This window comes from Anabrus simplex, chromosome 1 (genome assembly GCF_040414725.1).
Source record: "Anabrus simplex isolate iqAnaSimp1 chromosome 1, ASM4041472v1, whole genome shotgun sequence".
Taxonomy (NCBI): Eukaryota; Metazoa; Arthropoda; class Insecta; order Orthoptera; family Tettigoniidae; genus Anabrus; species Anabrus simplex.
In genome coordinates this window covers 511,781,979-511,808,238 of record NC_090265.1, presented here as the reverse complement: position 1 = coordinate 511,808,238, position 26,260 = coordinate 511,781,979, and the positions used below count along the sequence as shown (strand labels likewise).

Genomic DNA, 26,260 nt, shown 5'->3' with positions numbered 1-26,260 from the left:
ATTATCCTCGCAAGACGACATGTTAGCCGACAGAGCTTATTTTGAGAAGCTACAAAATAATAACAACAAGAGCACAAGACAGAGAAAACCTAATATCTTAGTCAAATTGAAATATTCACATACATATTGCAAATCCTAAAGAATTATAAAATATTATTTTAGAGAAGCGGTACTCTTATATTATCCATAGATTGTAGCAGGTTGTGTCCGTAAGATGACGAAACTAACTATGCTGACGTATTATTCTGTTCTAACTGTGCAAGAGGCCGAAGACATCATGCATTAAGAAGTGGAGGCAGAGCTACCTAGGTTATGGTGACATGAGATGACAAATCCAGCCTATGATGACCAGCAACAACCCGAGATTGTCCCAGATGTTCCCAAAAGGATGAGGGAAATGCCGTGAACCAAGCCCGCAAGTCTAACCATGAAGACGTGATGACAACGAGGGAGTACGGAGAAGGATAAGTCATTATAGTCATTAATGTAAATGATATTTGTTTTCTTTTGGAGAGTGCTATGCTATATTTTTATTCTCATTTATCAAAATGTGAACAAAGTGCTATCTTAAATATTACCAAGGAAGTGATGTTACATGAGAAGACAACTCACATAGGTATGTTAGAGGTTAGGAGGTACTCATCTGACATAAATGTCTGTTAGGTCATCAGCCCAGAGGCTGGTTGGATCCTCAAATACCACCACCAAAGGTTATGCGGTTATAAGGAAACCGCAAAAACCAATAGCAGCACCAAAATGAGGCGTACTAGGCAAGATGAGGAGTGAGGTGCTATTGCAGCACGACTGACCGTATGCGCAACACCTTTCATACCACTCAGATGCACTAGTTCTGCTCTGAATGTCAATACTCAGCACCACCCATACCCCAGCAGCATCCATATTGTCACAGCCATAGATGAGACTGGGACTTCGGTGAAAGCTACACTTTACTCTGGCCTGTGCCAAGGGATGAATACAAAAGCAAATCCATTATGTAGGAAGCAGTCAACCAGTGATGATTTAATATTCTGTTCACAATGCTGTCAGTATTGAGTAAGAGGAGGTTAAGATAATCTCAATGTGAATACAATACGACATTGTGGTAAACATCAGGTTTATGTTAGAACAGGTGACGCGAAGTTAAAGGAAATGAGATCGGATGTTGCATTTTGATAACTCACTAGAAAAATGATATTTTATGGAATTGTTGAAAGATTGAGAACATAAGATAATCGAACGGATGATTAATGATGATAGTATGGTATACGTCAAGTTGAAATGAATTAATGTGTTTATGGTAATGTGAAGTGTAATGAGATGAATAATGTGGAGTGATTGATTTATATGCAAATAATGATATGAGAAGATGATGAATAACATTGGTGATTATTGCTTCGTTGTAGATTAAGTTATGGTTTATTTTAGCGATGGTATTATTTCAATTTACGTATTTTGAGATGGAAGAAGGCTATGATTTGTTCTCAATTGCCCCTTAATCTTTGGATAAGCCATATATAGCATTGATTATGATCTTCATAATGTTACTATGTTGACATTTACTTAGTACATCATCAAATAATTCCTGATAATAGGAGTGGCACAGAATTAGCCTTTACTTATGTGTTTCTTCTAACCACAAGTATTCTCACTTAGATTAGGAAAGCTAGGAAGCTTAAGTAGTACATTAATTGATATCACTGGTAACTTTTCTTCAAAATTGAAGGCTATTAGTAATTGATAGTATCTTCTTACAAGCTAGATCACCTGATATCCAGCATAATTGTGTTAAATGACCGTCAAATATGGATGATAGCACAGTATTATTCTTATTCTTTATTCTTAAACAAATATTATGTCGTAAAACTTAATTCCTCTTCTAATTTTAACGCATTTCGAAGATCAATTGATGAAGCACGAAGTCAACAATTCCTTATTTATCTTTTCAAGAAATAATTCATAACATGCCAAGTACTTTCTTCAATTTCTGCTTTATTCTTAAACAAATATTATGTCATAAAACTTAATTCCTCTTTTAATGACTTCTCAGCATAAGGATCTTCTCAGTTCAATACGGACAAAAAATGAAATTCTTAGATTTAAATGTATAATCACTATAAGAGCACTGAAATCAATTTATAGCCACCCCAAGTGAACAATTTGAGTAAATATTAGTTATGATGTTTCAGTCATATTATTTTTAAGGATATAATGACTTAATCAATTACCTTTCTTCCCGTACGAAATGTGACACCAAGAATTTTGAAAGAATGTTGGGAAAGTGTAACACAAGTGAACCATGTTAAATAATTTAAATAATATTTTTTTTTCAGAAAATATTTTTTCACAACCAAGTTGTTGTCAATAATTGAGCATGAACAGCTACATCCAAATGAGTCTATCGTACTGTGCGGTAATGAATGAATGTTTGAGTTAGTAAGATTTTAGGAACAATTTCACGCAATGATTGATAAGATGAAAGATGGGATCCTAATTTTATTTGTGATTTAATCAGACATTGGAATCTGCATCCGACACATTTAATAGCTCTCAGTCAATATTGTAAATATTATAATATGATGTAATTTTCTTCATTCAATTAGAGATCTCTAATTTTAACGCATTTCGGAGATCAATTGATGAAGCACGAAGTCAACAATTCCTTATTTATCTTTTCAAGAAATAATTCATAACATGCTAAGTACTTTCTTCAATTTCTGCTTTATTCTTAAACAAATATTATGTCGTAAAACTTAATTCCTCTTTTAATGACTTCCCAGCATAAGGATCTAGTTATAAGTGATGATTGTTTGAATAATGTAGTTGTAAGCGATGATTATTTGCGTATCCTTGTGAGTCGAATGCGAAAACTAATCGAATTACGGGTAGGAGACGTCCACTACGTAGGTTAGGATTTTCTGCTAGTATAATCTGGTGATCCTTTCTTGAATGCGGGACCCATAGCCCATAAATTTAAAGCATCGAGAAGTTAAAAGAATATTCGAGCTAGCCTGGATCTCATGCGACTCGACCTGGATGCGGGAACGGCGCATAACTAAACCTTCTACTAACAAATGCATCTGAAGCTTGTAATATTTCTCAAGTATTAAAAATTCTCTAATATAATGTATATTCCTACAAAGAATTACAAGTTCATTAGAGATTAGAAAATTAAAGCATTGATGACTCTGAGAATATCCACTTGATTGGATGAGACATGTCATTGTGTGTGTAGATATCTCGGTTATTTCAGCTCGTATTTATTATTTTAACCATTATGATTTTGCATGTTTATGGTTCGTATTGACCTAAATCCATCCACCACTGAAATCAATGTTAAATGTATAAGTTCTGCCTAGTCAATACAGAGTGCCTCTCGAGAAGTCTTTTTGGTGGAGGATTGATTGAAAGTCGATCGCCGATCGCTTTTCCAGTACGGTACAGTACTTCCTCAAATCACCATATTGACGGGACGTTAAACACCAAGATCCGTAAGTATGCCGTAGCCGTCCTTTCGTGAGATACAATTTCTTGAAAAGCGCATGATCGAGGATTTAGCGTTGATAGAACTGAAATTTATGGACGGTTGATCCGGGAAATCGTTTCTTCGAGGAACGGATAATGCGGGATTTTTACAACGTGATTTAATTAGGATGTTCGTGGGACCACGTAATTTGAACGAATAATACGAGAAAACGTAGGTTCCGGGAATGTGTAATCGAGGTTCTACTGTAATGGATTTGCACTGTATTTAGAATACTTCGAATTACTTCATAATAAAATTATATAGATGCATGCTTTGCACCTGCCTCTGTGGTGTAGTGGTTAGTGTGATTAGCTGCCACCCCCGGTGGCCCGGGTCCGATTCCCGGTTCTGCCACGAAATTTGAAAAGTGGTATGAGGGCTGAAACGGAGTCCACTCAGCCTCGGGAGGTTAAGTGAGTAGAGGTTCAATTCACACCTCAGCCATCCTTGAAGTGGTTTCCCACTTCTCCTCCAGGCAAATGCCGGGATGGTATCTAACTTAAGGCCACGGCGGCTTCCTTCCCTCTTCCTTGTCTGTCTCAATTTTCCCGTCTGCCGGCAAAGCCCCTATTCAGCAGATCAGGTGAGGCCGCCTGGGTGAGGTACTGGTCATCCAAGGTATGAAGCTCCACGACACTGCCCTCGAGGCGGTAGAAGTGGGATCCCTGGCCGAGTCCAAGTGAAAAACAGACCCTGGAGTGTAAACAGATAAAGAAGAAGCATGCTTTGCAACAGGATGAGATTTCATTCACCTCAGATTTGGCGTGGACACAGAACCTTGTTTTCAACACACGTTTTCTATTTTGTCTCATGTTCGGCTATACATTTAATAATAATCGATCGTTCATAGTCCTGCTTTGTGAAATGTGTAGGGCATATAAAACTATGTCGGGTTGGTGAGAGATGAGACTAATTTTTTATAGCTAAGCGCGATATGTCCCTAGAGATTTCTCTCGACTGGGGAATGTGTGAAAACCTACACCTTCTTCCTTCAATGTTTTCGAAGTGCTTGCATGGTTGCAACCGTACAAAACACAGTAAACCAGGTAAACCACTTAGGTATTGTTTACTGTGGTTGCAACCATACACAACACAGCAAGCCAGGTAAACCACCTAGGGATTGTTTACTGTGGTTGAATATACCGAGCCAACAGTTGCACTCACCTACTAATAGCACGCAGGAGGCGGTTCGCCAACAGTAAAGTCACTTGCTCAATGGCTGTGGCCATTTCTAGCTTATATCCCTTGAACAACAATTAAGAACGTCAAGGAAAAGTTAGGAGAACTGAATGGAGTGGCCCTTGCTGATAACATCTTGATATGGGGTGAAACAGAATAGGAAGCTACAGGCCAGGCTCAACGTATGGAAATCCCAGTTCCAGGAATATAACCTCAACGTCAGCGAGAAAAAGACAGTGGTGATGGCAGTTAACAGAGAAGGGCATCCAGCAAGTGTAAAACTACGGGACCACCAGCTACAGTGTGCGGATAGTTTTCCTTACCTTGGAAGTGTAATCTCCAGTGATAATTTGGCCAGAAAGGAAATTACAGAGTGGAAAAGGGATCAGAATTCTACCAATAAGTAATAACACTTTTATGGGGGTGACATGATTACAAAACCGGCCAAACTGATGATGTTTAACAGCTATTTCATACCAATATTGACCTATGGTATTGAAGCGTGCACCCTCACAAAAAGAGATTCGTCAAGACTGCATGCATCAGAGATGAAATTTCATAGATCCACTATCCAGAAGACTAAGATGGACAAGTTAAGAAATGAAGAGGTGAGGAAAGGAGCCGGAATAAAGGAATCCCTATTAGACTGAATCTGCACATCCAGACTACGGTGGTATGGGCATGTGATGAGGAGGGAGCCTACAAGAACAGTCAGAATAAATTTGGAAAGACAGGTGGAGGGAAAAAGACCTGCAGAAAGACCTAAAACTCGATGGATGGACATGATCAAGATAGATCTAGTTACCAGAGGATGGACAGTGGATGATGTTCTCCATGACAAGTTGTATATGGACAGGAAGAAGTGGAAGAGATTCATTAACAGTACCCAGGAAACTGGAACAGTACAATGATGATCCCTGAACAATATAAAATAATGCAGTAGGGTTTTCAGCATGTTGATTAAAATTTAATCTTGCATTCAACGAGTTCAGAAAATAAAACTCCACAATAAGTTGCCTGAACCTTAAACACATTGGAGACCATGACTTAATGTGGTATATGGGCAGGCAGACCACCATAGCTTGAAGGTTTTTAAAAATTTTAGAACATAGTCTGTAGGTTGCAATTGTAACACATTTATATAATCAAAACATTAATTCAACAGATTAAAAGTTGCATTAAGATCTATTGAATACTTTTCACATTACACATTTTCCAACGGTATGCCTTTTACAACAACAAAAAAAGTCTGACAACAAAGTCTAACACATAATGAGCTTGAGTGTGGAATAGTTTGAAGCATTCAGGGACACAAAGTGCTATAGAACGCATTGGACCCCACTAGCATGTCTCTCCTCATTACTTTCCCATTTTCCACTTTTCCTTTATCTGCACAGAATTTGCAAGTGCATCCAAATCACACCAGAAGTACCCGGCGAATGTGAATCATTCCCCGACGTTGAATTATCATTGCTTGATCACTTCATTCTAAAATAAAGTAAACTACAGTATTAATTTACTTCTGAATGAATCTCCAGTCATATGAAGATCATGAAACATTACCTAAATAAACTACAAAGTGTGAAATCGAACGTGGGTAGAATATGACAGAATAGGTTATGAATACCTTCATCACTAACACGAAGTTCAAAATCAGGGCCCAGATCTGAATTATCTACTACTTCTTCTGAACCACTGTCATCAAAATTCTCTTCTAACATCTCTACAATTCCACTTCCATTCAATGATCCACTCATGAAAGCAGAAACAAATCACAGTCTAAACACTTTCCACGATATAAACAAAACTCTGAAAGCGCACGCCTTGAGCAGCTGGAAGCATGGAGTGTAGAGGCGAACACATAGAACAATAAGTTGCTATCATCATCAGCCGCAGCAGGTTTACTCATTGCTGAGCATCGTAACCTCATTTCTTCACTTCAGTAGTAACTGCATCTTTAACAAGATTTTTCCATCCTGAGCGGTCTTCAGCTCTTCTTAAGATATTGTGAAGAGGTAGACCGGTGATCTTTACTTGGTCTAACCATCTACTTGTTCTGCCTCTTGGTCTGGTGCCAACTTTCACTAACGCGGGAGGATAAACGTTATGCAAAACTGCCAGCTTTACAAAACCAAAAATCAGGAGATTTTGATATGAAAATTAGGAAAAATCATGAGAAATCAGGAGATACAATTGGTCAAAACTACTTATTCTACATGTCTTGCACACAGTACTATGATATATTTATAACACTTATTGTCTCAAAGCCCGACTGTTGCTATATGAGGCTACAAGGCTAAAAATTACACATCTCTATTCCCTCACAGGAAGTATGTGAATGAGATGATCGGTCTCTGATAAGCCCTCCGAAAATAGTATGAACTCATGCTCCACATGTGTGAATCAGTCATACACTTAGATATCACTACTTAGCAAATGCATAGATTAATATATTGCATCAAGCGCCCGCGCGATTATGGGAAGCGAAATTCTATTTGTATCAAATAACTAGCTGATGTACCCGTGCTTCGCTACGGAATTCTCATAGAGACTGTCCTTATAGTTTTCCCAGCTGAAGTCAACATAGGTATTACAATGATGTCTGTCATATGAAATATTCAATAAAATAAAATAAAAAAAGCAAATTTTCTCACTTTTTAGGAAAAGTACTGCGGTGTCGATCTAATAGTTCGAAGTTCCTGAGCTAGAATGACCAGGCCGCAGGCAACCCCAAACACTCCTATGTAATTATTCCGTTTAAGTGTGCATACTGCTCATTCCAATCACTTCCTCAGAATAGGGATCGAATAGCTGGAATGTTATGATGATCCAGTGTGTTAACGTACTAGTATCAGAAAATTTATGAACCAGAGGAATGGCATGCTAAAGAAGAGAGAGATCTAACTCCCCAGCTACTTCCCGCCAATATTCAGGCAGGCTGTTATATTCGAAACGCAGCAGTAACCCCATTTTTGGAGATAAATGGCAGCAGAATACACAAAGCACATCACAAGGAACAATGGTCAGTGTAATGTTATTGTTGATCAATTTTATGAGCTTTCTATATAAAAGGCCTCCACATTTAGTTTTCTTCCGACTCTGTGACATTAGAGCATCTAATGTAAAGTTAGTCGTCCTTTCTTTCACGACTAACTCTTGTGTTATTATTTAAGCGATCGTTCCTTCATGACTTTTTTCTCATTCTTATAATCATCTTCACAATTTAACCATCATCATCAATATTATTATAATAATAAATGGTACGGTAAAACTGAATAAGACATAAATAATCGGAAATCATATTCTCTATAACTTCTGTTTTGTAGTACTTTTCGATATGTCCAATAAGATGGGTAATTAAAATTTAAATTTTTGGCACCTTCTCCACAACTACCATTTCGAACAAGGTGAATAAAATTATTTATAGCATTGACTGTACTTCCCGATTCTCCGACCTTACATACTGATTTTCATTAAATTCTGTTCACCCCTTTTCTCGTGGTTCGGTGTTGATATGGATTTATAACAAAAATCAAAATTCATTAATATCTGTTATCATAACTGGTACGGCAATAATGTATAAGACATAAATGATAGAAAATTTAAGAATATATAACTTCAGTTATGTGGTATTTACCGATAGGGCCAATAATAATATATATTTGAGAATTACATGTTAGGCCTTACCCTAAACTACCATTTCACTCAGCGTGAATAAACTTATTTATGGCCTAGAATGCAGCGACTTATTCCACGGCTTTATATACTGATTTTCATTAAACTCTCTTCAGCTGTTTTCTCATGATGAGTGTACATACATACAGAAATACAGACAGAAATGACGGAAAATTAAAACGTGCATTTCCCCTTGTTACTGTGGTCACTAACGGGACATAAATATCATTCTTTTTAAATTCTGAGCAATGTGCAAACAAAACTCTTTATTTTATTTATATTGAGATAAATTAAAATCAGTTAGAATTTTCTCCAAATGGCTCCTAAAATCTCTAGAAAAGTCACTAGTCGTGATCATTGAAATTCTGTCACTAAATTACTAAAAAATACTCCATATCTAGAGATTACTCTCTAGAATCGACTAGACTGATGTGAACTGTGAACGAACACAAACACAGCAAGACTGAGTCGCTCTTGAACATGGCACGCGAGAACGAGAGATTGACAATCGATATACGCATCGCGATATACAGGTTTCAATGAACATCGTACATTCGCACACATATCTCGCATTAATAAACGTCGATATTTTGTTTGAAAGCGGCCAATGACCAAAAGACTTCCGGCCAGTAGCGTAAAAGAGCTGAAATGGCAGGATATAAAAACAAATGTTTGAACTTCACCAAAAAATAAGCTAAAATCGGGAGAAATAATAGAATAATCGGGAGGCGGGAAAAAATGTCGAAAATTGGGAGTCTCCTACCTAAATCGGGAAAGTTGGCGGGTATGGTTTTGTGATGCTCAGTTCATCTATAATGGAGGCATTTATTCTTTCTGTCCATGGTGTACGGAGCATTCTCCACCAACACCACATCTCAAAGGAATCTATTCAGTTCTTGTCGCTAGCCTTCACAGTCCAGGTCTCGCAACCATACAGGAAAACAGAAAACGCCAGTGATTCCACCAATCGTATTTTCACGCTTTTGGATAATGCCTGGTTCTGCCAGACCTTTGTATGTTTAACCATTGCGGCACAACCTACGACAATCCGTCGTTTTATTTCTTTATCACAATTTCCCGTGTTGCTGATTATGGAGCCCAGATATACACAATTATTCACCAACTCCAGATCTTTCAGGCATCTTGTTATTTGGATTGGCATTTGACTGTCAGTTGATAACCATTAGTTTGGTTTTTCATGTTAATTTGTAGACCATAATCCGAACAAATGATTGTCACTCTAGAGAGAAATTCATCAAGTTCTTGTCCACTTCCTGCAATGAGTGTAGTATCATCAGTGAAGCGAAAATTGTTGTTTTTCCTACCACCGATTGAAATTCCACTATCCCAGCCATCCAGTGCTAATCTCATTACATATTCTGCGTAGATATTGCAGAGTTGGGGTGACAATATGCAACTTTGCCCGACTCCATTTATCACATTGAAAACTTCTGAGCATTCACCATCCACCCTTGCGGTTGCATTATGACTATTATAAAGACCTTTCGAAGTGTTTTGGGACTCCACATTCTGAGGACTTCCCACAACTTGTCCCACTCGACACAGTCGAAGGCCTTTCTATAATCGAGGAAACAAATATAGGCAGGGACACAGAACTCACGGCATTTTTCAATTATCTGCTTTATGTTTGTTGTTGACTCTCGTGTTTTACCTGCCACAAAACCTGCTTGTTCAGCAGAAATCTGAGATTGCAAGAAAGTTTTTAGTTGTTGATTCATTATGTACACCAGGACTTTGCTAGTATGTGATATAAATGCTATGGTGCGGTAATTAGAACAGTCCTTAACTGACCCTCTTTTGTGAAGGGGGATGAGAACAGATATAGTCCAGTCTTTAGGCCATTCTCCACTTTTCCACACTTTATTAGATACTGAATGTAAAGCATGGAGGCCTTCTCTCATTACTTTCAGCATTTCTCCAGTAATACCATCTATGCTTGGGGCTTCGTTGTTTTTCAAATGTTTGATGGCATTCTCAATTTCACTAAATAGGATAGCAGGCTCTATGTCACATTTCATGCAATGATTCTCTTCTCTTCTGTTATTACCATTGCAGTATCACGTTTTGCAGTGTTGTTTCCACTTTGATATTGCTTCTTTCTTGTCACCAATTACATTTCCCTGTGTGTCTTCAATCACCCATGTACGTGGCTTGAACTCTCGGGTGATGCTATTTATCTTCTTCTATAGGCCGCATGTTTAATTTAGCTTGTGATGGTGGTCTATTTCATCACAGATATTGGTAAGATAATGTGTCTTGTCAATTCTACAATTACGCTGTATTTTTCAGCAAAGTTCTTTATACGTTTCCTCATCTTCCGCAGTTTGTATACCACGTTTCTTCAATGGACTCCTTTCTTCAATCAATAGTAGTGTAGATGTTGAAATCCCCGGATGTTTCGCTTCAGGAGTCTTGGGAACTTGTTCGGAAGGGATGAAATGATAATTTCCTTCATCTTGTCCAATGTTTGAAAAGAAGCTCTTTCCTCCTCTCCTTGTTGGAATTTTGTTCTTATTGTGCTGTAAGTTTGAGAAAACGACAGGGGACACGAGCGCACGGTATAACTGTTATAAAAATTCCACAAAGTGGTATATTTAGTTTCCCAACCAATACCCGTTCTGGCTTGTTGACAATGTAACAAATATGTGGGCCCGAGTTAGCCTCGGACGCAGTCAAGTCTGCGCTGCTACCCCACCCCAATACACACTCGGGCTCGGTTTCCAATGGGTAGGCAAACAGTTTCACATTTTGAGCTACATTTGCAACATTATTTTAAAAACTGGGATTTAGTGCTTTGCAACCAACAGTTGCCTCTAGAAATTATCAATAATATGAGAAGCGATACAGCAAACCAGTAGCGACTATGAACAGTGTATTTATCGTTTGCCGGCCTGAGTGGCTAAGGCGGCTTAGGTACTGGCGTTCTGACCCCGACTCAGCAGGTTCGATCCTGGCTCAGTCCTGTGGTATTTGAAGGTGCTCAAATACCGTATTTCACGGCATAATCGTCGCCACCGCGTAATCGTCGCATCCTTTATTTTCAATACAAAAATCGGACTTTAAACCTTTAATTACATAATCGTCGCACGTCCAAATTTTGTTCACTAATCTGGTTAAAAGGTAAATGGAACTGCAACGTAAGTTGCACATGAATGCGCAATTTAAATACGTGTATGGTTTATGGGCAATTTGGCAACACAGTCATGTTTGCGACATGTTGCACAACGTATAAATAAATAATACCGGTATATGTACGACGCATGGCTTACCGGTAGACTATCGGCAGTTTGACAACGTGGTCGCGAGACAGTGTACTATTTATTCACCACCTACATATTATGCTTACCGGTAGGCTATCGGCAGTTTGACAACGTGGTCGCGAGACAGTGTACAATTTATTCACCACCTACATATTATGAGTTCCCATTTGAAATACGTAAGGCTGTAAGTTATCGCTTATCGGCTATGTCGCCAGGAAATACCGGCTAGGTAGGTTGAATGGACCTCGAACCAGCCCTCAGATACAGGTAAAATTCCCTGACCCGGCCGTGAATTGAACCCGAGGCCTCCGTGTAAGAGGCAAGCACGCTACCCCTACACCATGGGGCCGGCTCCTGTGTTATTGCGCACGAAGTGAAATCCAAGACGATAACTCAGATTTCCACGGAATTATTCAGCCGAATTATTTACGATGTCTCAGTTGTCATCGCTAGACTCTTATCTTACTACTACGTCATAAGTGTCCGGGCATGGGATGAAAACTTTTATCCAAGCAGTCAAGATAATTATTATCCAATGCTATTAAAGTTTTATTTTATAAACTCGTCAGTAATGTAATGTAAACTCATCAATTACTGGGAAGAAATATTAACCTAATTACCGTATGTTTAAAAGAAATTGAAAAAAATGAATGTTTGTTACTGACGTCTCGGAATACAGTCAACTATACAGTAGATCTACACCGCGCTAGCTAGAGCTCCGATTTGCGAGCTTTGCGCAAGTGCAGTAGTGATTCACAATTAAGTATTTATTTATTTTCCACCTAGTCGATACAATGATTGCTTAAGGCAACTTTTAATGGTCAAAAGTGGTACATGTTTCGTATATTATCAACATCTTCAGCCACATAACACTGTTTAGATGAAAAATATATAAAATTGACAAAGTAATGCTTTAGATGAAGTGTCCTTAAAATTAACGAGCTAAACTGATAAATTGTTGCATGCTTCCTTGCTGCCTAACAGTATTGGCTGCTCTGGGATGGACAGATCACAGATGCATTTATTTGTTTCAGATTTACGTGATTACTGTAGACATGTGTGCGTGAGAATTTAAGTTTTTAATTTGTGTTTTGGGTGTTTGCAGAAATAATTTGTTTTAATAGTGAACAATTACGGAAAGTCATTTATATCGCAAAACATTAACGTGTGAAGCATTTATAAGCGATTATGGGTAAATATAGAAACTATTCTGCGGGCTTCAAGCTAAGCGTAATTGCCTTCGCTGAATAGCACGGGAACAGAGCTGCAGAAAGAAAATTTTCTGTGAGTGAAAAGTTGGTGCGTGACTGGCGGAAAGTAAAAAACAAGCTAAAAAGCACAAACCCTTCTAGACGCGCGTTTAGAGGTCCTAAAACAGGGAAGTTTCCTATAATTGACGAAGAAGTGTTTAGGTACGTCAGTGAAATACGTAACAATGGCTGCAGTGTATCATATGAAATGTTACAAATTAAGGGACAGGAGGTAGCGCGCAAACACAACATACCGGTAACTCAGTTTAAGGCGACTCGTGGGTGGATTAAGGGGTTCATGCGACAACACAATCTGTCAGTGCGAAGGAGAACAACACTAAGCCAAAAGTTGCCAGCTGATTACACGGATAAGATTGTAAATTTTCACCGATTTGTCATACGTTTGCGCAAGGAAACTTCGTACTTGCTTTCTCAAATCGGTAATGCCGATCAGACTCCAATCTTTTTTGATATGCCTCGCAACAGCACTATTGCGCTAAAAAGATCACGGAGTGTATTAATGAAAACCAGCGGTAGTGAGAAGTTGCGATGCACGGCAATGCTAGCCATTACAGCTGACGGGAGAAAGTTGCCGCCTTACATCATTTTCAAGAGGAAAACGATGCCTAAGAATATACAGTTTCCCCGTGGAATTCATGTACGAGTGCAACCAAAGGGTTGGATGGACGTAGAACTCATGCTGGACTGGGTTAAAACTGTGTGGAATAGAAGACCTGGTGCACTACTAAAACAACCAGCTCTGCTTGTTTTAGTTTCCGAGGTCACCTCGTGAACGAAGTGAAGCAAATTCTCTCTACAAATAAGACACGACAGATAGTCATTCCTGGTGGTCTAACATCTGCTTTGCAGCCACTAGACGTATGTGTTAATAAACCCTTTGAAGACCACTTACGTCGATTTTACAACGAGTGGATGATGAGCGGCGATCAGCAATTGACGCCCGCCGGAAATATCAGGCGTCCACCCTTGGACTTGTTATGCTCGTGGGTGAAGAAGAGTTTGGATCTTATACCACCTGAACTAGTCTCCAAGAGCTTCAAAAGGACTGGGATTTCGAATGCACTACACGGTTCCGAAGATGACGCAGTGTGGCAGGGAGACGAAGAATCTGATACTGGTATTAACAGAGGCGAGGATGGCGCATCAGATAGCGAAACCTGCGATAGGGACACCGAAGATTTGGAATAAATTGCGTACCGGTAAGTCCGCATTTCACAACAAAGCGATAATTTTTTGCAACTGTAATATTTTAACTTTAATACTCAAATTAATGACAAATTAACTTAATACGTTCATTTTTATTTTCAGGTTGGAAAAACGTTCGCCGAATTGTTGCGAAAAATTATGAATTTTGTTTTAGACTATTTTAATTATTTTGATGTATAAATGCGAGTATTACATGCATCTTAAATTTGTATCAAATACAATTTAGTTATAAATACATTTTTTGAGTAATACAAATACTGGTATTAAATATTCATCGTATAATGGTCGCACCCTACAATTTTTTTCGAAAATTTTGGTATAAAAAGTGCGACGATTATGTCGTGAAATACGGTACGTCGGCCTTGTATCAGTAGATTTACGGGCAGGTAAATGAACTCCAGCGGGACAAAATTCTGGCACCTTGGCACCTCCGAAAACTGTGAAAGTAGTTAGTGGAACGTAAAGCCAATAACATTCTTCTTCTTGTCTTTTGATAGGTCTACTGTGAGTCATGTTAAGCATTGTTCAATTTCGGTTCTTCTTCCTCCAATCAGCCCAGTACTTCTCCATCCTTTCGGAATGGGCTGTTTTGCGTTCTAGCGACCAGGTGTTGCCGGTCGTTTACTGCTCATTTGATTTTGGAATTCCTTAATTTTGTTGATGACCATCCATTATTCTTGTCTACAAAATACTGCCTCCTGTGTTATGTTCTTTTCTTCCAGGTTTTCGACTCCTTTAAGCCAGTTAGTTTGAGTCTTCCTGCTCTCCATGTACTCCAGAATTCTCTTGGCTGTTCTCTCTGTTGGCATTCTCTAAATATGTCCATAGAAGCAAAGTCTTCTCTTTTTAAAGGATGTTGTGGTTTTCTCGGTCCTTTTGTATAGTTCCTCATTTGGTCACAGTCTAAATTCTTGTTCCACTTTCCTAGGTACTAGTATCTTCCTCAAGATATTCCTCTCTTTTTTCTCAATGTTCTCGAGTAATCCTTTCCTGCTCAGTGGAATGCATTCGATTAAATACAAACTTCCTGGCTTTATCACAGTGTTGTAATGTCTCAGTTCCGCAGTGATTGAGATTGATTTTTTGTTATAGACATTTTGACATAAATGGTATGCTGTTTCCATCTATCATGCCCTGTTCTGTAATGCTATTCCTGGAAGTCCTGTTGGGGTTATCCACTCTCCTAGGTATTTAACCTTCTGTACTCTTTTAACTGTTCCATACTTAGTAAAAATAGTCTTTGTAGGGTCATTTTTGCTCTGAATCAGTAGTTCTGTTTTTTCAACAGATATCTGAAGTCCTTTCTTTACAGCAATCTCTAAAAGCGTTTCAATCTGTTCCTTGGCAGTTTCTGTGTCTTCTGCCAGAATTGCCATATTAACTGCGAAAGCTATACAGTCAATTGTGATTCCAGATCTTCCCAGTATTTTCCATTTTTCACTCCTAACTATGTCAATCTCTTCGTCCACTCTCTGACCACTTTTTCAAGTATAACATTGAACAGGAGTAATGACATCTCGTCCCCTTGTCAGACACTGTTTTAATTTTAAACGGTTTTGACAACGTACCAATAAATTTTACTTGTGATGTAGTGTCAGTGATGGTTTCCTTGACTAAATTTTTAGATTTTTCATCTACCCCAAATTCCTCCAAAGTGCTTATCAAGGGTGTTCTGTCGATCGAATCATATGCTTTCTTGAAGTCAACAAATACATCATTAAGTTCTTGGCTGTGAGGGTGCGCATTTGTATTATGGAGTTCAAAATGAAAATACGTTCACTGCATGACCTTCCTTCCCGGAATCCTGCCTGTTATTCGCCCAGTTCATTTTCAATATCTCCTCAATCTTATTTTGTAATGCCTTACATAAGGTCTTAGAAGTAACTGGTGGTAATGATGTTCCTCTGTAATCACTAATATTTGTTCTGTCTTCTTTTTTGTGCAGTGGGTGTATTAATGCATTTTACCATTCTTCTGGGATACTCTCTGTCTGCCAAATTTCCTCAAACAGTGCTTCAAGTTGAATCACTAGGTGTTCTCCAGCATACTTCAATAACTCTGCAACTTTTGAATCAACACCTGACGTCTTGTTGTTTTTCAGACCTTTTATTGATGATGATGATGCTTGCTGTTTAAAGGAGCCTAACATCTAGGTCACCGGCACCTAATGGTACTAAATGAGACGAAATTAAATGACAAACTAAAACCCCAAAAACATCCACTGACCACAATTCAAAACGTGATGACGAATAATGGATGGATGGATATGAATTTAAAACGATCAGTGGAACCGACCCACAGTGACTCACATGCACAAAAACTGGCGTAGGACAATAGTAATACTGACCAAGGGACTGCTTCTATAGCAGAATACTGAATCGATTATGCTTGTAGTCGAAAGGGTTCCAAAATCCAAGTCAGCGGCCCCTCACAATAGTACTTATCGATAGGAAAGTAGAACCATGGTATTTGTCATGTTGCGGTACTAATCAAGAGTAGCGTAGACTTGCGGTATTCCACACAGTTTGGTACTACTCAAAGGTGATGAAATTCACACATGTATTACAGACCTACGGTGTTTCGCACATTGCGGCGCCATTTACAGGCAACTATGGTGTTCATCACACAAGGGTACCAACCACAGGGACTTGTACTATCCCGTGGTGTTCCTCATATAGTGGGTACTAATCATACGCAAGCCAGAACCATGGATTCCCTCATCCCATGGTGTCGCTCATATAGTGCTATTAATCACAGGTACTGTAAAAGCAGTCACACTCTCATTTACTACTAATCACAAACCTATTCGGTACCCAACATAGTGGTACTATGCGCAACTAAAAGTGACCCATGGTGTTCCCCGTGTGGTGGTACTAATCACAAGTAGTTACATGGTTCTATTTTGATCATCTCTTGGTCACCCCTATTAGTTGCCTCTTACAACAGGCAGGGGATAACGTGGGGGAATTCTTCGCCTGCGTCCCCCACCCACACGGGGTAGTCCTTTTATTATTCCCCTGATTTCATCTCTGTTGGGTGGTTTTGAGTTAAGCATTTTGTTCTTGGGTTTCTCAAATGTCAAGAGTTTCTTCAGGTATTTTTACAGTTCAGAAGTTTCTGGAAATAATCTGCAAGGTGCTGACAATTCACTTCCAGTGATTAGATTTCCTTTGTCACCTTTGAAGCACAGAGTTGATGGCTTGTATTTTGTTAATCGGCTCCTGAATGTTTGGTAGAAATTATTCTTCTATTTTCTTTAGTTGTTGTGTATCGTAGTATTTCCTTTCACCTCTTATGATTTTGGAAGTAGTTTTCCTTTGTGCTTCGAATGTCTCCCAGTCTTCTGCCTTTTTTTAGTTGTGCGTTCCATTTCTTCCATGTTTGAGCTCCTTTTTTTGTACTGCTTCCTCGCAAACTTCGCTCCACCACGGATGTTTCTCAGAGGTGCCAACCTTTGAAGTTGATTACCAGTAATTGCCCTCCTCCCCTGAGAAAAATTTCGAGCCAAGACCAAAGCATGCCCCTCCCTTCTTGATAATGACACCCATTTTGCCCTTCCCTCAAGCAATTTATTCAAAATTAATAACATTTGCACACAGCCTGTTAGTTCTGTGATAAAACATTCCTTGTAACTCATTTCTCATGCAACAGCTGCTTTTCAGTGTAGTTTATCTTGAAGCATCCTTCCCACTGTGATGACATTTTCGTCTTCTCAACCGTAAGCGATTCCAGCGCAGATGTGCTTAATGTAGGCCTCACTTCTTTCTCAATCTTTCTATCAACTATCAGGTACACTTAACACAGCAAATATAACATTATTGAAGGATTTATAGTGGAGAAGAGCACCTCCTGAGCTCCTTCATTCACAATTAATTTTACAACGCTTATGGGTAGCAAAAGGAAATCACGATCAAATAAGTATCGTTGCCAACTCACAAGCAATGAAACGAGGACAAGTTAGAAGAAATGTTCCATCCTTTCGAGCCTTTTTTTTTTCTAGAAAATAATTTTTTCCTGATACTGTCAGCTTTTACGTAATAAGTACCGCTTTGACCACAATTCCATAATTGCGAGGTGAAATCCGTAATATTGCAACGAAATCTGAAAAGTTTAATTAAAAGCTCCAATTTTCTCAACGAGCAGGAACAACAAAAACTTCTTAATATGAACCAGAGCCATGCCTAAAATCCACAAAAAGGATATGCCAATGCACCCTATCATAAATTGTAGAAATAGTCCTAGCTACAGGGAATCAAAATTCATTCACAACTTTCTAAACAAACATTTCATTTTCAATAAATACCCCTTAAAAAACTCAGTTAAATTTTGTGAAATTTTGAATAAGTTTATTCTAAGACCCAATCACACATTATGCTCTTATGATGTCGTACAGATGTACCCTAATATTCCAACCGATAAAACAGTAAGAATCATCAACGATAACATCAATAAACATAGTAACCTTAGTAAACAAGAAATCGAAGAGTTTATGAAAATCTTAAGATTTGTCTCAATAATTATTTCTCTTAATGGTACAGTTTACCAATAAAAAGTCCTAGCTATGGGCGACCCTTTATCTGGCATCCTAGCAGACATTTATATGGACTCTATTGAACATACGAAGATTTTACCACAAATAAAAGGCATATGTTTGTGGCTAGATTCGTGGATGACACTTTCGTAATTATCGACAAGGACATCACCAGTAATGATGAGATTTTAGATCATTTAAATAAAACTGACCCTAACGTTAAATTTACTAAAGAAGATGAGATGGAAAATTCCTTAAACTTTCTAGATGTAACAGTCACACGTTCTCTCGCATCTTTAGAAAATCTACACACTCCCACTACGATTAAGAATACCTCCTTACACACTAAGGCCCAAAAACAAGCCTCACTGTATAGCTTGATTTATAGAGCTCTGAAATTCCTCTTTCTTCTAATACCTTAAAGGCCGAATTGAATTATATAAGAAATCTTGCCAAAATTAACGATTTCGAAATTGACATGGTCAATCGTAATCAACAAAGTAAAAAATAAACTGTCCACGAACCTAATCCCAGACAAGCCTAAAAAAGACAAATTTGCTACGTTTGCATTTAATAACCCCACCATCCACCAGGTTACTAATACCCTAAAGCAGCACAATATTAATATAGCTTTCAAGACGGTGAACACCAATCAAAACATATTTCTTAGCCACAACAAGGTCAATTACAATAACATTTACTCAAGATCAGGTGTATATAGATTAACATGTTCACAGTGTGGATTTTCTTATGTTCAACAGACTGGTAGGAGGTTTTCTGCAAGATACATTGAACACTACAACGCCTTTAAACACAAGTACTCGGCCGTGAGCCAGCACATGACTGAGACAGGACACCATTTCACAACTATAGAGAAGGATCTTACTATTATTAAATGTAAAGGAAAGTTAATGAACGCAATTGAAAATTAACACATTATTTGGACCAAACCTATAACAACACTCTCAATTTAAATGAGGTCACAGAAAATAAAAATCCTTTATACAAATTAACGCCCAAATTAACACACATCGTGAATTCACACCAGAATAAAATCCCGTATCTTTTTAAATCCCCTCACCAAAATGTTTCATCCACCAAACCAAACATCAGGTCTACCCACGCTATCCCTGTTAACGCCCCTCTATTAACGACACAGGCACTTAAAGATCAACGTAACCTCTCCCTCCCTCTACACCCCACCCCTCCTTTGCCGCACAAGTATAACACCAGGAGTAGAAATGTTAGGATGGAGATGCCAGAACAGTCAGTCCTACTTAGCACTACCTTGCCAAGGAAGTTATCTCTCAATTGACATACCAACTACTGAAGTTTCTTATCATTACGCATGCTTCAAAATACTAATTTTATCTTCTCTTTTAATTAATTAATTACAGACAATATCCCTCCCAAAGGCTATTAATCAATTCTACAAGTAAGAATATTCAAACACGACTGTTCGTAACGTCAAAGACACGATTCAACAATTATGCACCAGCCTGAACTTGGATTTACGACACCGCTTTACGCAACAAAAACATACAATCATTTTTCAAAAGTTACAGCATTTTAATCACAACACGCAACTTACCTGAATTATTCTCAATCTCTAGTTGTTGTTTATAACTAGTGGACATAGTTTTCGTATCAAGTTCAGATACAGAATTCTTGGGATTATTATACCCAAAGAAGATTACAATTTTTACCACGACTCTTATAGCCCAAGACCTGCAAAGTCATAGTCTTCGTTAAAAACATTTTCTTTTAGTTTTCATTTACATTCTTTTAAATTTATTTCTCATGAGTTCAGACACTATTTATTCTCAATACTCTTAGTTTGTAATAGCCATTCTCCTATATTATAACTGTAGCATGTTAACTTAAGATGTTCTTAAAGTGTAACATATTTTCAGTGTATTCCTTGTATGATTGGTTAATGATTCTGACTTTTGACCTTAAGGTTACTTACAGGCTGACGTTGCCCTTAACAAGGGGCAAAACATATTCCTAACAAGTGTACATTGTATTATGTAAATTTCAGCCACATAGCACGTGGCTTGTATTGAATAGGTGGTACAATAGAATAAATTATTTTGTGATAATATGCTTACAATCTGTGATAGTTGGCACCTCTACTTTCTTCTCGTTATGGTGTAAGATGTTTGTTCCACGGCTTCTTGTATTGATGTCGCCATGTCAGACCAACTGTGGCTTTGAATCTTGTTTATTCTGCTCACGTATTTGTCCAAGATCTGCTGATTGAGCTTCAGATCCTCTATTCTGCACCTTGCAATTCTTGTTCACCATTTTTCTCCTTTTTGGTGTCAGTTTCATTTAACTTTTGCTAGGTAGTTCTCAGAGTCTAAGTTGCCCCTCGGGCCACATGTACGTCTTGAATTTCCCTGGAATTGTCATAGCTAATCGCAACATGGTCAATCTGGAATTCACCCAATAATTTGTTAGGTGATCTCCACATTATTTGTTTCTTTGGCTTATTCTGGAACTTCGTGGACATGATATTCAAGTTGTATTTCTCACACAATTCTATCAACCTCTTACCATTCATGTTTGTCTTGTTATGTGCCGTGAATTTCCTTGTGGTTCTTGATGGTTCGCTCCTTCCAATTTGAACATTGAAGTCTCCTAGCAAGATTACAATATTTTTATCTGGAACATTTCCTATGATTTCTTCCAGGTCTTCCCAGAATTTTCTACTTTCTCTGGATTTCGTTGGTTGTCCATATTTATTGGTGCATGTGTGTTTATCAGTGAACATTTCTTATTGTTGACTTTGAGAGTTATTGACATCCTTGGTAAGATAGACTTGAATGATTGTTATCTTGCCTGCCAGTGAATTGTGTACTACAAATGCTATTCCAAACATCCGAAGACCTTTAAGTGTTTTGTATTTTCTGTGCTGGTTTACCTTTATATATCCGACAGTGGTGCGTTTGTGTTGTGTCCTCGTCTCTATCTTGTTTCTTACATAGCTAATCTTTTCAGTTGTTGTTCAATCATTACTTTAGTTAATTAAATTTGTTTTCCAATTTTCAACATTGAATTTACATGAATGTTCCGTGTCTACATTCGTGACTTATCTTGGGGATTCCAAGACCCTACGACTGGTCTTGAGCTGTGCAATGTTGTTGGGCCCCCGCATCCGAATGCCGAGCTTCGGTAGCTTTGCCACCATGAGAATTTGAGTTAATCATTGCACCTTTCATGACTAATACTTGTTTATAGGTAGTGCTTCTAGAAATTTGAGTTTCTCTCTGCTACGACTTGGTTCACTGGACAGAGGTTTCCAGGCTGCCCCTAACATGGGGACTTGACACCTCCTACCAACACTCCACACTGTTGATTGATAGTCCTTTCGCCCTCTCTGCCGTTGTGACTCATGACCTTCATCCACCTTCGAAACCGTTGACTATCATTATTATTATTATTATTATTATTATTATTATTATTAGTCATCGTCTCGCAACAAACAAGTAAGATCGACCTATACATCAACAATTTTTTTTTTCCAATTTGCTTTACTTCGCACTAACACATATAGGTCTTGCAGCAACGATGGGATAGGTAAGGCTAAGGAGTGGGAAGGAAGCGGCTGTGGCCTTAATGAAGGTACAACCCCAGCATTTGCCTTGTGTGAAAATGGGAAACCATCTTCACGGCTGCCAACAATAGGGTTCGAACCCACTATCTACCGGATGAGAGCTCACAGCTACGCGCCCCTAACCGCATGGCCAACTCACCCCATCCAACAACTAGCATCAGCTAAGTATCTAATGTAATGAAATGCAAACTGTACACAGCGTACCTTAACTTAAAATTGAAAATGAAGTACAGCAGCAGCATCATCATTCTCCTTTACCCTTATCCAGCTTCTGCCAGGTTGGGGCATATTTTGGCACTTCAGCTTCCTCTCTCCTTCCACAATTTCTCTTATCATTTTAACCCAGTTCGGGTTTCTTCTTCCTGCACGCCTCTTTATCGAATCAATCTACCTTGTTGTAAGTCTCCCAGCTGCGCTCTCACCCTCCCCTCTAAACATCATCCCCCCTCACCTGTTTTGGTTTCCTTCCTCTTCCATCCTCTTTAAATGTCCAAAACATCCTAGTTTACTCCCATCAATTCTCTCATTTAGGTTTCTCATTCAAACCTCCTTTCCCACATTTTTGTTTCTCAATGTCTTTTCTTTTCCAATGTCTTTGAAATCATTTAAGAAAAGGCTAGGAAAACAACAGATAGGGAATCTAACACCTGGGCGACTGCCCTAAATGCAGATCAGTAGTGACTGATTGGTTTATTGATTGACTGACCCCAGCCGTGATGGTTGCTTCAAATTATAGAAACGAAAAACAAGTTGCCTGGCAGTGTACTGACCTTCAATTCAGCAGTGCCAAGCTTGAATCCCAGCCAAGCTGGGGAGTTTTATCTCCTGGTTCCTTGGCTGAGTCGTAAGTGTAGTGACCTTCGCTTTAGAGACCCAGAGTTTGATTCCCAGCCAAGCTGGAGGTTTTAACTGCTCGTGCTTAATTCTTCTAGCTCAAGCACTAGGTATCCGTATCCTGTCTTGATATGCATCTCATCTACATACAACACACTGCACTACCAACCAGTGTAAGGTTTGTGTCAGGAAGAGCATCAAGCTGTAGAACTAGGCTAATCCACATGAAGTGCCAACCTCAATAAATCACAAAAAGGCCAGGAAGATTATAAGCCAAAGCTATATACACACCTGTAACTGATCCTGTAGATGTACCCCAAGTCGGGAATGTTTGGTTCCAAGTTGAGTGAGTAGCGACGGATGAATGTTGTATAGATGTGGATATAAACTGCCAGTATCACCACCTAAAAATTTATGATGCAGTATGAAATAACTAGGAGTCTCAACGAGGGAAAAAAAAGACAAATACACACACCGGCCTACCTCTGACTAAACTCAAGGAAACTTACCACCTCCCGTACCATGGATATGGGGATAAAGATGAAAGCCACCAGTATGAAGGTTCATATTAGGGGAAGAAGAACCACCAGGAAGTGGTACACCTTGTTGAACACATGTATGGCACTCGTAGCTCTCCATAAGGTCCATCTGTAAGGAAACAAAACTTGCCATTTCTTTAAACAGACCTATCCAGGTATTGCTTTAAATATCTGAAGCCATTCTTTTCCATTTTAACAAAGTAAATTTTTATCTATTGGATTCTTCAATCTGCCAAAATTAATTTTTGAATAAATAAATCTATAATCCTTTAAAAACTAAAAAGCTTGAAATTCGGAACTTATCTTAATGAAGTCCTCACTTCTCTCCACTCTAGCTTAGTATACAACAAGTTGGTGTAATACTGGACACTGTTTTCCCCAGAAATTTTCGTCAGCTGGGTGGCAGAAATGAGTAGACGGGCGGGGAATAATACGTCGTAAAAAAGTGAATATGATAAATTTATAGTTAGTTTCCTCAAGGCATTTTGCAAATTTGAACTATTTTAGTGTTGTCACAAACAAGATATAATGGAGTATTTTGAACGACTAGTGTTCTACTGCTCGTTCACAATCGTGTAACACCGGGATTTACCACTCGATTGCTGCGGAGTGCCATACGGGTTAGTGACATCCGGTGGAATTGAGTGCTCTCATACAATTCCACGCTAATATAGACATCACTCGCACACACTACTATGTGATAATCAAGCTAAACGCTGAAACTTCGATAAAATTGATACAATTATACTGACAAGAATGAAGATTTATAATAAAAATGAACAGTTCTACAGTATTAACATTTTAATTTGGAACACCTAATGACTCAAATATGTATTAAAATTATGTAACCAGCACACCAGGTTATATTTGCCGGGTGGTCTGTAAAAAGGTCCTAGGGAGAACACTGCCGGAACTCTGCCAATGATGTGAGTCCAGCTGACACAGACCGTAAACCCTGCACCATACCTCAACCCCCGCCCTGACTAGGTCAATGACACGCAAAACTAAACTTTACCAGATTCTTTCCTTAGTGCTCCCATAATTAACACGATCATTTCTTCTTCTCATCTATATATTAAAAAGTTTACTAAAAACAGCTTTCGCAAATCCGTCAATCCGTCGTACAGGACCGATTTGCTTCATTTTTGTCTTACTCCCTCCAGAATTACCTGCTGGTGAATCATGAAACATTGATAGGTCTCAAAATTCAGCCAACTCTGAATGTACTGTACATAAAATTAAATCATTTATTTATCACTTCAATAATTACAGCCAAACGCTTAACCTAACCTGCAATACTTTATGTATTTAGCAGGTTGCTAAGCGACTATCACTTTCATTAATAATCTGATATATGTGATTTTCATCTATAGTAAAGTGATTACATGCAGCCATGTTTGATTACTACCTGTCAACCCAAAGAATACACTTTCTCTGAACACAGAAGAATATTATTCTCTGCTAGATACTTTTTTGTTCTCTAACCTTTCCCAGCTTCCGAATACCCCGTATTTATGCAAATAATCCCTGCACCCGAACTTTAGGAAGGCTGATTTTGGAGGAAGAAAAAAAAAAAAAGAAAAAAAAAAAAAAGCCAACATTGACTCAAATAAAACCCGAACCACAATTTTGTGCCACAATTTTTAGAAAAAAATGTGTGCAGGCAATATTCGCGTAAATACGGTATAATCAACAGCTGGGAGAGCATTCCCAATAACTTACATGATTCTAAGAGAAAAAAAAACCTCCACGTACAATCAGACCCCATCACGATACACGCTTTAGACATTATCTGGGAACACCTATCAAAGAATAATCTAGTTACACAGGCTCTCCTGTAGATTCCCATACACAAATTGCCAAGCTAGTTTGCGTGAAAATGCAGGGTTTTTTTTTACTTGAGATGTATTTGATGTATCTGCCTGTCCCCCCCCCCCGAAGCAGGTTTGTTTTGTCGGAAGTTTGGTATTCAAATGAATGTGTTGGAATATTACCTGTATCATAGTCTTATTTCATCATATTTAGAGCCAGGTATTTCATTCAAGTTATTATGCTGTGAAACACTGCCAAAATTCACTCAATGATTTTCACTATCACTATTGCCGTATCACTATTTAACCTTGAATACAGTTTGGACTCACTACCATTCTATTCTGAGAGCTCACTATCATTTTCGTCATCAGATTCCAGCAAATAACTCAGAATTTTGTCACGTTCAGTACTTGTGGACGCCATCGTTTGTTTAGATTCGATGTGCGCAGAGAGTCAAAGATTATTCATTTGTTTATATCCATGGCCTTCGGAACAACCAATATGGTCGAAGAAAAGTTAGCTTGAACTATCTTAGCTGGTCGTGACACAGATACAATCTCATCTGCCTTCTAAGAAGAATGCTAAGTTAAGAATTTTGACGATACGATTAGATCGCATCTGGCAATTTTTGCCATTTTTCTTAAATACGTTAAGATCTGCCCAGCAAAAAATGCTCCTTAGAGACTAACCTATGAGCTCACAAGACAACCATTCTATATAGAAGAACTGCGTTTACAAATACCATTTCCTTCTACGACACAATACCAAGCTTTACATTATGAACTACAGG

At 38.4% G+C, this 26,260-nt stretch overlaps 1 protein-coding gene across 5 annotated transcripts in view; it reads right to left on the bottom strand.

The window, feature by feature from the left end:
• Positions 1 to 26,260, bottom strand: part of LOC136857044 (uncharacterized) — a 572,347-nt gene that overhangs the window by 268,431 nt on the left and 277,656 nt on the right. For all 5 annotated transcript variants that reach the window (XM_067135398.2, XM_067135399.2, XM_067135400.2 and 2 more), the window contains 2 exons: positions 23,629 to 23,767; positions 23,411 to 23,523 (listed from right to left, as the gene is read on the bottom strand). In XM_067135398.2, coding sequence (XP_066991499.2) covers positions 23,411 to 23,523; positions 23,629 to 23,767 — 252 coding nt within the window. The remainder of the gene's footprint in view (positions 1 to 23,410; positions 23,524 to 23,628; positions 23,768 to 26,260) is intronic.